Here is a 13,435-nt window from a genome sequence, read left to right as displayed (position 1 = left end):
ATTACAAGTGATAAAACCGATTAATTAATTCATACATATGCCTCAATTGTTAATGTTTTTAAAAACCCCATAAGGTAATATAATTCTAAGCAACTAACATTAACAAAAGGTCATGAAACTAATATAACTCTCTCTTACCATTTTAGACAAAGTTTTATAGAATGGACTAATAAGGAAAAATTTATAGGCCTAACCAAATCAACAATTCTTGAAGAAGAGAATATAAACGACCAATCCAAATCATAAAACTATATGGTGGTTAGAGCTTCCTCTTAGATGACATGATGGAAGCTAGATAAGTAATCGAGAAAATTATTGTGAGATATTAAATTTCTAAAAGATTATCTTCCATTTTTAATCCTACATAAACTACTGGACAGTTGATCATTGTTGCTCATCTTAATTATGCAATCATATGCTCTCAGCAGCTGTAGTAATAATCTTAAATTGAAAGCCACACAAATAATAGATGCTGGTTAATTTGCAGTCATAGCCATGACATACACGATGTTAACTCATATCAAAATCTAGTATGTTAGATATATTGATAAAGCAAAAACACCTAAAATCTTGGAAGAAATTATGTTTGGAAGAAATTATGCAAATATATTGAAGCCTTGAGTTATTTACAATTTAAGTGTGGCAAATTAGAAATAAATAATTTGGGAGCTAGAAAATAAGTACCAGAGTGATATGATGAAAGCAATTAATATCTTATATATTATTGTATTGTCAATGTATTCAAATATTTTTAATTAAATTTTTCAGAAACTTTGGTCATATCAAAAGAAAGCATTTATTGTTTTTTTCTGATTTTTCCTATCTCAAAAAGAATTTTTTATAAGCACCATGTCTTTTAGCTAATTTTGGATATGAAAAAAAATTTTATAAAATAAATATTAAACGATATATTTACTCGCAGATACTAACGCCTAAAATTGCGTTTCAAAAATTATAAGGTTAAATTATTTATAAAATAAGTTCTCTACGCCGGCTAGTCATTATTGCATATTCATCTATAATGTGATCTATAGGAATGGTATTAATAATATTTTTTTCTATGCTCAATAGAGCCAACGAATTTAATCGTTCCTGACCCATTGTCGATCGAAGATATGTTTTCACCCGTTTTAATGCTGAAAACGATCTTTCACATGAGCAGGAATTAAAAGGTATAGTTAACGCAATTTTAAGGCAATTAAATATACGAGGGAATATATCTATGGGTAAGATTTTTATCAAATCTATTATTGATTTACACGTAGATTCGTGTTTTTTATTATAGGTTAAAATATAAGCCTCATTGGATCAGGAAGATTATAATGTAAGATAAATGGTTTAATGATATCATTATTTAAAAAAATGGGGGAGGAGGGATGTAAAGCATTTATAGCTATTAAAACATCTGTGTTTTCTTGGAAAAATCTCTTTTTTAATTCATTTATCATAATATCCAAAATTGGATAAAAGACATGACACTTATAAAAAGTTTCTGTTTGATCAGAATGATTAGAAGAAACAATATCATCTATATAATTATTCAAAATGGTAGAAGGTATATTTGCTCTTTTATTTGTTATTTTTATATTATATAAATTGCAAAATTTATTTACTTCGGTAAATAGTGAAGAAAAATACGAATTATTTCTTAAATTTGACAAAGAACTGATAAGAGACTCAATAAGAGCCAATACTGTTGATATGTCCGAATCTGATTTTTGCAAAAAAAATAGAAATATTGGAACACATAGATAATAATTTTTGGAATATAAACGTACACATAATTGTATCATATTGTAAAAGAATATATAAAATTCCCTTTGCTTTCACCACATCACCATTTTCTAGATAAGAAATAATTGCAGGGAAAGTCATTTTTACTGCCTCTATAGTTCTAATATGGGATCCCCAACGTGTAGAACTCAAGGCATCAATATTTTTGGATTTTAACCCTAATCTTAATTGCAAATCAATAAATTTATTGTGATGGATAACAGATATTGAGAAAAAAGCATGAATACCTTTTAATACATTAAAAAACTTTCTAGATTGAGGTATTGATTTGCAGGCAGAGATCAGTACAAGGTTTAGTTCTTTCTTTAAGTGAAAAGACTGAAGAAGAAACAAGCGTAAAACATTTGGAAAGACAAAGAGGCATGAAAGTTGAAGAAAACAAACAGGTGGTCAGATACGACGATAGACATAATCCACGATCGAATAACGATAACAGACAACGATGGGCAGCAAGAGGCCATGACTTTCAAAGAAATATTTATCAAGGAAATAGTTATAACCCCAGATACCAAGGAAATAATTACAACCCTAGATATCAGAATTATAACGCGAATTATTACAACGTCAGAGCAAACTATCCAGGATCGTACAATAATTCTTCGAGATTTGATAATAGAGCTAGTTATAATAAAAATGACTATAATAATAATAGATTTAATAATGATTATAATTACAGATATAACAGACATTATAACGATTCAAGATGTATTCAAAGATATAACGATAATCATTATGATTCTTATTCTTATGAATCATTCTGATAAATTATTTATTCCATTATCATTTCAATTATTCCAAAATTATATTATTTGAGATATATTGATCATAATATATATTTACAATTGCATACTTGATTTGTTCCTCGATTTCCAAAATTATGATTATCGTTATATCTTTGAATGCATCTTGAATCGTTATAATGTCTGTTATATCTGTAATTATAATCATTATTAAATCTATTATTATTATAGTCATTTTTATTATAACTAGCCTATTATCAAATCTCGAAGAATTATTGTACGATCCTGGGTAATTTGCCCTAACATTATTGTAGTTACCCGCATTATAGTTCTGATGTCTATGGTTGTAATTATTTCCCTGATAATTATTTCTTTGAAAGTTGTTGTTTCTCGTAGTCCATAGTTGTCTGTTATCGTTATTCGATCGTGGATTATGTCTATCGTCGTATCTGACCACCTGTTTGTTTTCTTCAACTTTCATGCCTCTTTGTCTTTCCAAATGTTTTACGCTTGTTTCTTCTTCAGTCTTTTCACTTATAGAAATGTTTTCAACTTTAGCTATTATATTTTCTTTTAATTCTGTCTCTTCAAAATCATCTCTTAAACTAAAGACTTCTGCTAACGTAATATTCTCTTCCAACGTAATTTTCTGCCTGATACTTCTGCTATTTGATGAAATTTTTACTTTTTCAATGACTCTACTATCGCTTAACGAACATTCATTTTGTAAAATACATAATCTACTTACCCAATTGATGTAACTTTTATTTTTACATTGTACAGCTGCATTGAATAATAACAATTTCGAACTTGTAGATTTCCTCGGGTGTAATAACCTAAATTTTTCAATCAATATCGATGGATTGATGAAATCGGTAGGTGAACATATCGATTTGAGCTTGATGTATTCTTCGTCTGGTAGTCTTCTTGTGAAGGATCCTGCTTTTTCGATATCAGAGATCTGAGCATCGTTGAATATGTCTTCGAAACGACTTAGAAAAACATCGCCATTACCTGTGTATGTTGGAAATTCAATATTAATATTAACGTTATTATTTGAGGTCTGTTTCATAATTTATAATTTACAATATCCTTGAATTTTTCTATTTTATAGTATTGGATTTTATAAAAATTTTAAGAAGTTAATTTATATTTAATATTTTAGAAAATTTTAATTTAGGATACGCTGCCACCATGAAATTTCTAAAGATTACTAATGGTGCAGACTTCAAGAATATAATTTTTAAGTCAATTTATTGATATTTAAATTTAAAAAATATAATGATCACATAACTCAAAATAGTTTCCTATATATATTGACAATTTAATTTAAATGTCGTTTATAATAAATTGATCTTTTTAAAGTTAAAATATAAAATTGAACATTCGTTTTTTAAGTAAATTGATTTATATAATATAAAATATAAAATTTAATATTAGTTTATAAGCAAATTGATTTTTTTTTAAAATATAAAAGTTGTTTTTAACAAAAAGAAAGAAACAATTCTTATTACATTTGAAATATTTTAAGTTACGCCATAAATAGCTTAAGGATGTAAAAAAAACAATTTTTTAAAGTTAAGATAAAATACATGAGTGTCACTGTTTAACATTTCACACTTTTTTTTATTTCTTATTTGCCCTCTGTCTATAATTTTTGTCGTTTGTCATTCTTGCTCGTTAACCCCTTCGTTGATCTTTTTTTTGTTGTACGTTTTATCAATTTAGTTCCACACACAAAAAAAACTAATTTTGTTTTAATATAAGGAAGAGAAAAAAAATTTATTATCAAATTTAATTCATTATAAAATTTTCAAATTTTCTAGGCAACACACTATTTCTAACTGGTCTTTGAACGTTGCGATTCTGATCATTCACTTGTACATTTTGGTTTCTTGGTTCATCACCTCCCCTTCTAAAATTTAATGTATAAGGTGATGCATTATTATTAACATTCGTTTTAAAAACTGTTGCACCATTAGAAGAAGGTTCAACATTAGTTGATCTTTTTTTTATTTGGTCCAAGTGTCTTTTTATAATTTTGTTCCCAGTATCTATCTCATACAACAAATTTCCGTTTTTGCGCATTATTGTACCTTTTTCCCAATTATTATCCTTAAAAGTTTTATACCATATGCTGTCTCCTATTTCTATATCCCTATCTATTGATATTGCGATTTAGTATATGATCTCTTTCATCCCTCGGTTTTATCAACTCCCATTTTGTCCTAATCATTCTGGAGAACATTACTTCGCTTGGTATTTTGTTGGTCGTTGCGTTGGGTGTATTACGATAATTAAAAAGAAACTTTTCTAGAGCCATGTCTACGTCTATTTTATTATTATTTTCCATATTCCTTTTCATATTCATTTTCATTGATTTTTGCTTGTTATCCTTATCATCTAATCATTCGCTTGAACATCATCTTCACACTAGCTTGTTCATCTGGTTATTTATTATCATTTTTATCAATGTTTGTAAATATATATTATGATCAATATATCTCAAATAAAATAATTTTGGAATAATTGAAATGATAATGGAATAAATAATTTATCAGAATGATTCATAAGAATAAGAATCATAATAGAATATTTGGAATTGTTTCATTTTATATAATAATAATTTTATTTATTTATTATTTAATTATTTTTATTTTTTAAATTTTACTCCTTTATTTTTCAATTTGAACACTTTTTTTATATCATAATTTCTCTTTAACTTGTTCTTTATAACAATATCATGATGTTGAAAAGGAGATTTATATTATGATCAAAATATCTCAAATAAAATAATTTTGGAATAATTGAAATGATAATGGAATAAATAATTTATCAGAATGATTCATAAGAATAAGAATCATAATAGATTATTTGGAATTGTTTCATTTTATATAATAATAATTTTTTTTATTTATTATTTAATTATTTTTATTTTTTAAATTTTACTCCTTTATTTTTCAATTTAAACACTTTTTTTATATCATAATTTCTCTCCAACTTGTTCTTTATAACAAAATTTCTCTTTCTCCTCCCATTTTCAACATATGATCTCCATATCGTACTCCTAATCTCTCTTTCAACATCGCGACATTTAATCACCCTTGTTTTAATTTTCTTTTCCATAGTTTTTTTAAATTTTTTATTAATTATAAAAAATTTTATTTTATTATTTTCTTCAATTTTTATTTCATTATTGTTTTTAATAACTATTATTTCTCCAATTGTTATCAAATGATTTATTTCTTCTAATTTATAAGAATTAATTTCTTTTTTAACATTAGGTATTAAGTTACATAATTCAATTTTATTCAAGTTTTTTTTATTATGATATTCATAATTATTTTTATTTTTTATTTTTTAATTTTTAAATAGCCTGCCTCCCTTATTTCTGATGCTATGTACTTTACGATTAAGTTTCCAGCTGCAGATAGCATTTGATTTTGTGATTGAGGTGAGCAATAATGAGCATTGCCTGGTGGTTTATATGCTATTAAAAATGGATCATACTCTTTCAAACAGTTTAATATTTCACAATAATTTCCTTGATTATTGCTTGTCTTACTTTCATAATGACCTCTAAGGGGAAGTTCCAACTTACCACATAGTATTATAATTTTGAATAATCGTTTCAAATTTTCTCTTCTTTCAAGTATTGTTGATTTAGTTAGAGCTATAAATTTTTCTTTAATGGTGCCTTCTATCAAAGATTGTTTAAAATGGTTCCAGAGAATTACATTCGTTGCATGACCATTTGTTGCTCCGTGAGTTGTTAAGTATTCTTTTACCTTACGAAATTTTTGATAACCTTGATTAAAAAGGTATCCTTTTTGAGGTTGATGGGAAAATTACGACAAGGAAAACAAAAAATAGAGTTTCTGGTTATGCTATATTCAATCCAGAGAAAGGATTTGTACCCTGAGTTTGAAAGCATCGTTTATCTTTACCCATTCCAATATATGGATAGGCACCTAATATAGGTTGCATAGGACCAGTTTTTTTAGTACCCAAATCTAATTCTTCTGAAAAAAGTGATAAAAATTAATAAATGAATTAAAATATTATTGGTTTTAGAAAATTAAGACAAATATTATATATTTGAAGAAAAACATTGTTAAAATAAAAATAATACTTGTATAAGCTCTTCTAAAAAAGTGACAAATATTAATATAAAAATTAAAATATTATTGCTTTTATGAAAATTATGACAAATATTATATATTTGAAGAAAAATATTATTAAAATGAAAAAAATACTTGAATAGTTGTTATTTTTAGATTGGGCCAAACGTATAGCTTCTATTATTTTATAAATAAATATAAAATATCTTATAAACAAATTAATTTACTTATTTTCTTTCCTTCTATATATACATTATTTATAATCATGTCATTCAAAATACTTTCTTCATTATTTAATAAATCTAAATAAGGTTAATTTTAAAATGTATTCATCAAATGTAATTTGTTGTAATAAAACTTCTTTATCCAATATACCTTTATATTTACTGCTATCAAGAATCTGGCTTGTTGTAGTATCCTCTTCAGAATCCATGCCCAAAATTTTATATTTAATTATATTTAAAAAATTAATACCTTCAGAGATATCTATACATTGGATCTCACATATATCTTCAGATTGAGCCACACATATTGCTTCAATTATTTTATAAATAAAATATCTTATATATAAATTAATTTACCCATTTTCTTTCCTTCTGTACCTACATTATTTACAATCATGTCATTCACAATACTTTCTTCATTATTTAATAAGATTAATTTTAAAATGTATTTCATCAAATGTAATTTGTTGCAATAAAACTTCTTTATCCTATATACCTTTATATTTACTGCTACCAAGAATCTGGCTTGTTGTAGTATCCTCTTCAGATTCTATGTCTATATAAAATTTTATATTTAATTTAATTATATTTAAAAAATTAATACATTCAGAGATATCTGTACATTGGATCTCACATATATCTTCAGATTGAGCCACACATAGTGCTTCTATTATTTTATAAATAAAATATCTTATATATAAATTAATTTTTTACCTATTTTCTTTCCTTCTGTACTTACATTATTTACAATCATGTCATTCACAATACTTTCTTCATTATTCAATGAATCTAAATAAGATTAATTTTAAAATGTATTTCTTTTCAGTGTATTTATTTTTGTAAATATAATATATAAAAAGTAATATTCCATATTATAGTGTCCATTTTTCAAAAATATATATAAATAAGCAAACTATTCTAAATTTATTTAGCATTTTTATTAAAATATAGTTTATTATTAAGTTAGGATAAACAAATAAATATATAATTATCAAATTATGAAAGAATGATTGAGTAAACAATTTAGCCAATATTATCTTTATTAATGTAAAAAGAATAATAGTGTATGATTTTTTAAGATATTGACTATTTATATAGAAAATATTTACTATGTTTTATTTAGCTAATATTTTGACATCACCTTATGTGATTATAATATAAAAATTAAAAAAAAATTTTCCATTTCTAGTGTGCTGCTCCTTAAAGGTGAAAATATATTGTAAAGCAATTTTTGCTTAACTTGAAAACTAAAGAAATCAATAGTGTTTAATACTCTGGTGAAAAATGACTTAAATAGAAATTTTATAGAAATTAGGCAAATTTGGGAGGAGAAAAACATATAACTTCAATTATGATCAAGTGAAAAAGAAACCTTCCATTAAAATAGATAATTAACTAATAAATTTTTATTTTTTAAAACTTAAATGTCCAAAGTGTTTTGTTATTAATTTGTGAAAATTTTAAGGATTTTTTCAAAACATTTTGGACACAGACTTATATATAAATTTATTTACCTATTTTCTTTCTTTTAACATTTTTGTTTTCAATATTTATATCTTTTAAAACTACAATTAATCGTCTTTCAACTAAATCAAAGTTTGAATTTTAAAAACTGTATAAAATATACTTTGTTCATCACCAGCCTTATTATTGAATCCTCTTCTTTGGTCCTCAAGATTATTGCTACTTTTATCTTTAGTTTTTTTCATAAAGTCTTTAATGCTTAAATTTTTAAATCGCAAAGTCATTTTATTTAAATAGTGATTTTAAACTCGGCTTACAATATTAAATTTGTTAATTTTCAATTAATAAATCTTTATATTTATTTAATTAGGGTTATATAATAATTTAATTAATAAAAATCAATTAAACTTCAATTGTTAATGCTAAATTGATATTTAAACATTATGCATGGTTTTTATTTTTAACAAAGAATTTGATTGCAAGCTGACATAGTGAAAATATAATTTATATGTATTAATCTAATCTAATAAAATTTAGATAGTCTTATTAATTTTTAAATAATAAAATTAAATCTATATATTACTTAATAGAATTATAATAAACAGGGGACAATCAAAAAAAGTTCTTTTTAGTTTAAGGGGATATTAAGGAACCATTTTAAAAAAAAAATTTTTTTGCTTCAGGGGGCTATTCAAATTTTTTAGGGGGCTTGAGTCCCTGCGTCCCCTTCCCCATAGTGACGCCACTGCGTTTAACAACATTACTTTAACAGATCTTCAATGTTAATCGATTTTGATTATTTTTCTAAGATGGTCTTAAATATTTTTTAAATTTAATAATAAGAAATTGAATAATACTAATACATATTACTAACAAAAATATATTCACCCACTCTACTGAAATAATATCCCGTTCCATTACTATTATATATATATTTTTAAAAATCAAACTACCTTATCAAGGTAATTTAGGGTAATTAGGTTTTACTACCATTCTTTTATCATCCTTCTCTTCTAATTATCTAAGCCATCATTTTGATTCGAATCATATCTGCAACCAGCGTCTACATGACAGGAATTGGATACAAACCCCCCTCAAACACCTATGCCTTCCCTATAATAATTGCACACCCTTCGGTGCCGATGTTTACCAATTATTAATTACACCCTTTTAATTATAATGATACTCCTTTCAGAAATTTTACAAAGGATAACCTAAATTATTTTATCTCTACTACCAACTAGTGTTGTTAAGCTAACTCAATATTTTAGTCAGAAAAAATATTGTCTAAGCCTCGAGATTTCGTTAATATATGTCTAGACCTTTTTTCCTTCTGTGAGCAAAATCTGTAGTTTTCTCTGGATAAAATATTGAGTTAGCCGTTTTTAAAAATCGGCTCAAAACGAGCCGTTTAACAACACTACTACCAACTATTAATTGTGAATATGGAGGTTACTTTTTTAGATAATGAATTCAAATAAAAACTACCTCATTTAACATGAATGCATAATTATAGCATTCAGCGGTTAGGGAGGGCAGCGCAGGGGCTGGAGCCCCTTGAAAAATTTGAATAGCCCCCTAAAGTAATAATTTTAAAAAATTTTTAATGGCTCCTTAATATCATATCAGAACCGAAACGGAAAGTATCTGCGAAAGATCTTCTAGGGTACGTATGGCAATTCATTTTCAAAAACATAGAATTATATAAATTAATATCTTTAAATATATTTTTATGATTGTTCACTGAACGATTTCTTTTATAATTCTATTAAGTAATATATAGATTTAATTTTATTATTTAAAAATTAATAAGATTATCTAGATTTTTATTATATGAATACTATTTTAATTATTAGATTAGATTAATACATATAAATTATATTTTCACTATGTCAGATTGCAATCAAATTCTATGTTAAAAATAGAATATCAATATCACTCAGTAAATATGCATTAACAGTTGAAGCAGGGGCGTCGCTAGCTTTTACAATCTGGGGGCTCTATTTAAAAAAATTATGGGAATCTTCGCCCCCCATCCAGAGTGATATCATGAAGGTATTGGTCCGATCCATTTATCTTTGTTTTGTCATTATACTAATTCGTTTTAATATTTCGAAAAATTTTCATATTTTCTATAAAATTGTAAAATAAAGAACAATATTAGCAATATTCTCAACTTAATATTAGCAAGATTCTATATTAGTATTAGCAAATATTTTTCTGTAGCTTAAAGGCAAAGGTAATTCTTTTAAAAATATTTTACATAATAATATTTACATATATATTTTTCTATAAAATTGTAAAATAAAGTACAATATTAGCAATAACTTAGTATTAGCAAGATTCTATATTAGCAGGCGCATACGCTGCGGGGAAGGGACAAGGGGACAACCCCCCCCCCCCCCCCAAAGCTAAAAAATGCAGATGCCGGATTATATTTTTCAAAAATATTATTGTTAATATTAATTTATATTTGTTAATATTAATTCCTATCTCATATATATTTAATTACATTTATTTATTTACATTCATCTTCTAATTTATTTTATCAATTAATTTCGATTTTAAGTTTTCCTTGGAGTAATTTACCTATTATTTTCAAATTTTGGTGGCGTATTATTTATCTAAATTTCTAGTCAAATAATAATTATCTCTGAAACTCCTTGTCCAACAGGGAGAAAGAAATTGCAAGCTTGTTCAACGAAATCGAGTCTCCGCCATCAAGCATAGCATTTTTTATGGAGTTAGAAGATCCTATTATTAATGCTATTACTGAAATATCACAATGGCTTGAAAGAAATTGTTTCTTTTTACTTTCTGCTCCTCTTCTTTCTTTTAAATTTGCCTTCTATCTCCCTTCTTTTTTCCTTCCCCTCTTTTCCAATTCTAGTAAATTCAATAATCGAGTCTTTTTTCGATGAATACTCCTATTGTACCATTCTATTAGTCATTTACTACTTTATTTTCTTATTCAATTTGAATCCATATTTCTTCGAATTATTCTCCGAATTATTTTACTTATTCAGCTTTCAATTCAATTATTCTATTCTTTCGAATTCTCCAAAATTAAATTATTCAATTTCATATTTTGACTCTTACGAATATACTTATATCTATATTCACCAAATTCCGAATCCAATATGAATACGAATATATTTAATCCTTCGTAATTGCTTATTGGTCTAACTGTTTGATTAATCTCGTCTCTTCTTATTCTCTTCTCATTAATTGATCCTCATGTCTGGTCATACTAACCTCATTAACCAATGCTAAATACGTTCAAATTCCTGTCACCTTATTTATTATTCCTTTCACACATCTATTTACTCCCGTAAACATTCTTACCCATGCCGCACGACCCTCTATGAATCATGCATAACGCTCTGTTCTTTCTTCCCATTCCCTATCAGTTTTCCTTAATGTGTCTAAACTGGTTCTCCTTCCCAAAAATATTTCTGATAGTGTCCTGCCCTTATCATTTATACTATTATTGTAATACAACCACAAAATACATATTTCTCTCCCCCTTCTCTCTACTTCTTTTGCCATGACTTCAAACCCTACCATCAGCTCCGCTTATCCATTAGAACTTGGATGGAATGGTGGTGATAAAATGTGTTTAATACCTGAAACCTGTACAAAATTTACTAAACTTTTCACTTAAAAATGCTGGCCCTCTTTCTGATACTAATGCTTTATTAACCCGTATCTACCCACCCACAACTCTAATTTCTTTATAGTTATTTCATTCGTTAACCCCACCACCCTTTCCTATACTGTCCATTATAAAAATTTATCCTCTAAAATATAAATTTTTCCATATATATTTCGAAAAAATTATACTCTCTCTCCTGGGCAATTCGATGGTTACCAATTACCCTTATTATTTATTATTGGTATTTTAGCCCATTTATTACATGTTTCACATCTTCTACTTATTCTCTCTATCTCTTCATTCATTCCTGGCAAAATACTCTATAATATAACTAATACCAGAATAACAAAATAACTAATTTCAATTTACCAAATTTTATTTATTCAATTTCACTTTCCAAAAATGAATAAATTATTAATTTCATCAATAATCCGATATATATATATATATCTAATATTTTATAATTGACATTTTTAAGAATTAATGATATTTTTTATTCTACACATATATGTATACTATTAATATATTACTATGATAAAATGTCCACCCCTAACGGGCCAAGAACATGTAATACAGCAACATATATACAATATAAATATATACTAAAATTTACTACACATAATTTCTTTCACTCATTTTCAGGTTGTAATAATTTCATTTCTTCCATTTCAATATCCGTATATTCCATATTTGATTTGGTATTACCAACGTTCACATTCTTCTTTTCAAGATCCGGTATCATTATATAGCCTGGGTTCCTATCCATGCGTATCCTTCTTTGCTTTGGATTTAACGTATAGCTTGTGTCAATCTTTGTAACTTTCATGGTTCCCTGATATCGTATTGGCGGCCACACTCTATTCCCATAATATTTTCTCCTTGACTCCAATTCATTCACTTTGTTATAATCAGTCTTTCCTACATTTATTTGTTTTTCCTTCTTTTGATTATAATTTTTCGAACAACTCGGAATATTATCAGACACCTCTAATTAATCACAATGAATTTTCATTTTTTTAATAGATAAGACGGAACCTCACACTCAGTAATCAAATGCTCTTTGGAATGGCAACGGAAACATTGCCGTCCAATAATATATTTATTTTTTGAATTCCATTTTTTGTTATTAATATTAAATACCATATTCCAAAACTCAAAACACTTGATCATTTGTTTCGATATCTTAGGAATAATCACTATTTTAAGGTAGAAGGAACCACAGTCCATAATATTAACTCTGTTTTGTAGGAATTCATGAATAATATAAAACAAATTTTATATATACATTTCTTTTCGATTAATATTAATTTTCTTAAAATTTTAACTTCAATTTTTTAAATTTAATAATTTACCACAAAAACAAAATTTATAAATATATATAATTTTTTTAAAAATTATGAATTTTAAACCCCTTTTTTTAAACATATGTTAAAAATC

At 25.8% G+C, this 13,435-nt stretch overlaps 1 protein-coding gene and 1 long non-coding RNA gene across 2 annotated transcripts; one reads left to right on the top strand and one right to left on the bottom strand.

The window, feature by feature from the left end:
* Nucleotides 1–405: 405 nt before the first annotated feature.
* Nucleotides 406–2,555, top strand: LOC135924270 (probable cyclin-dependent serine/threonine-protein kinase DDB_G0292550). Its single transcript, XM_065459324.1, has 3 exons — nt 406–475; nt 1,072–1,127; nt 2,049–2,555. The coding sequence occupies exons 1-3, from the start codon at nt 406–408 to the stop codon at nt 2,553–2,555; spliced, it is 633 nt and encodes a 210-aa protein (XP_065315396.1).
* Nucleotides 2,556–7,386: 4,831 nt separating this feature from the next.
* LOC135925280 (uncharacterized) lies at nt 7,387–7,671 on the bottom strand. Its single transcript, XR_010571603.1, has 3 exons — nt 7,594–7,671; nt 7,484–7,546; nt 7,387–7,435 (listed from the first exon to the last, which is right to left on the bottom strand). It is a non-coding gene; the product is annotated as an uncharacterized LOC135925280 (long non-coding RNA).
* Nucleotides 7,672–13,435: the final 5,764 nt, after the last annotated feature.

Source organism: Gordionus sp. m RMFG-2023, chromosome 2 (assembly GCF_954871325.1).
Source record: "Gordionus sp. m RMFG-2023 chromosome 2, tfGorSpeb1-WG-v2, whole genome shotgun sequence".
NCBI lineage: Eukaryota > Metazoa > Nematomorpha > Gordioida > Chordodea > Parachordodidae > Gordionus > Gordionus sp. m RMFG-2023.
The sequence above is the reverse complement of the archived record's forward strand: the minus strand, read 5'-3'. Positions and strand labels throughout refer to the sequence as shown.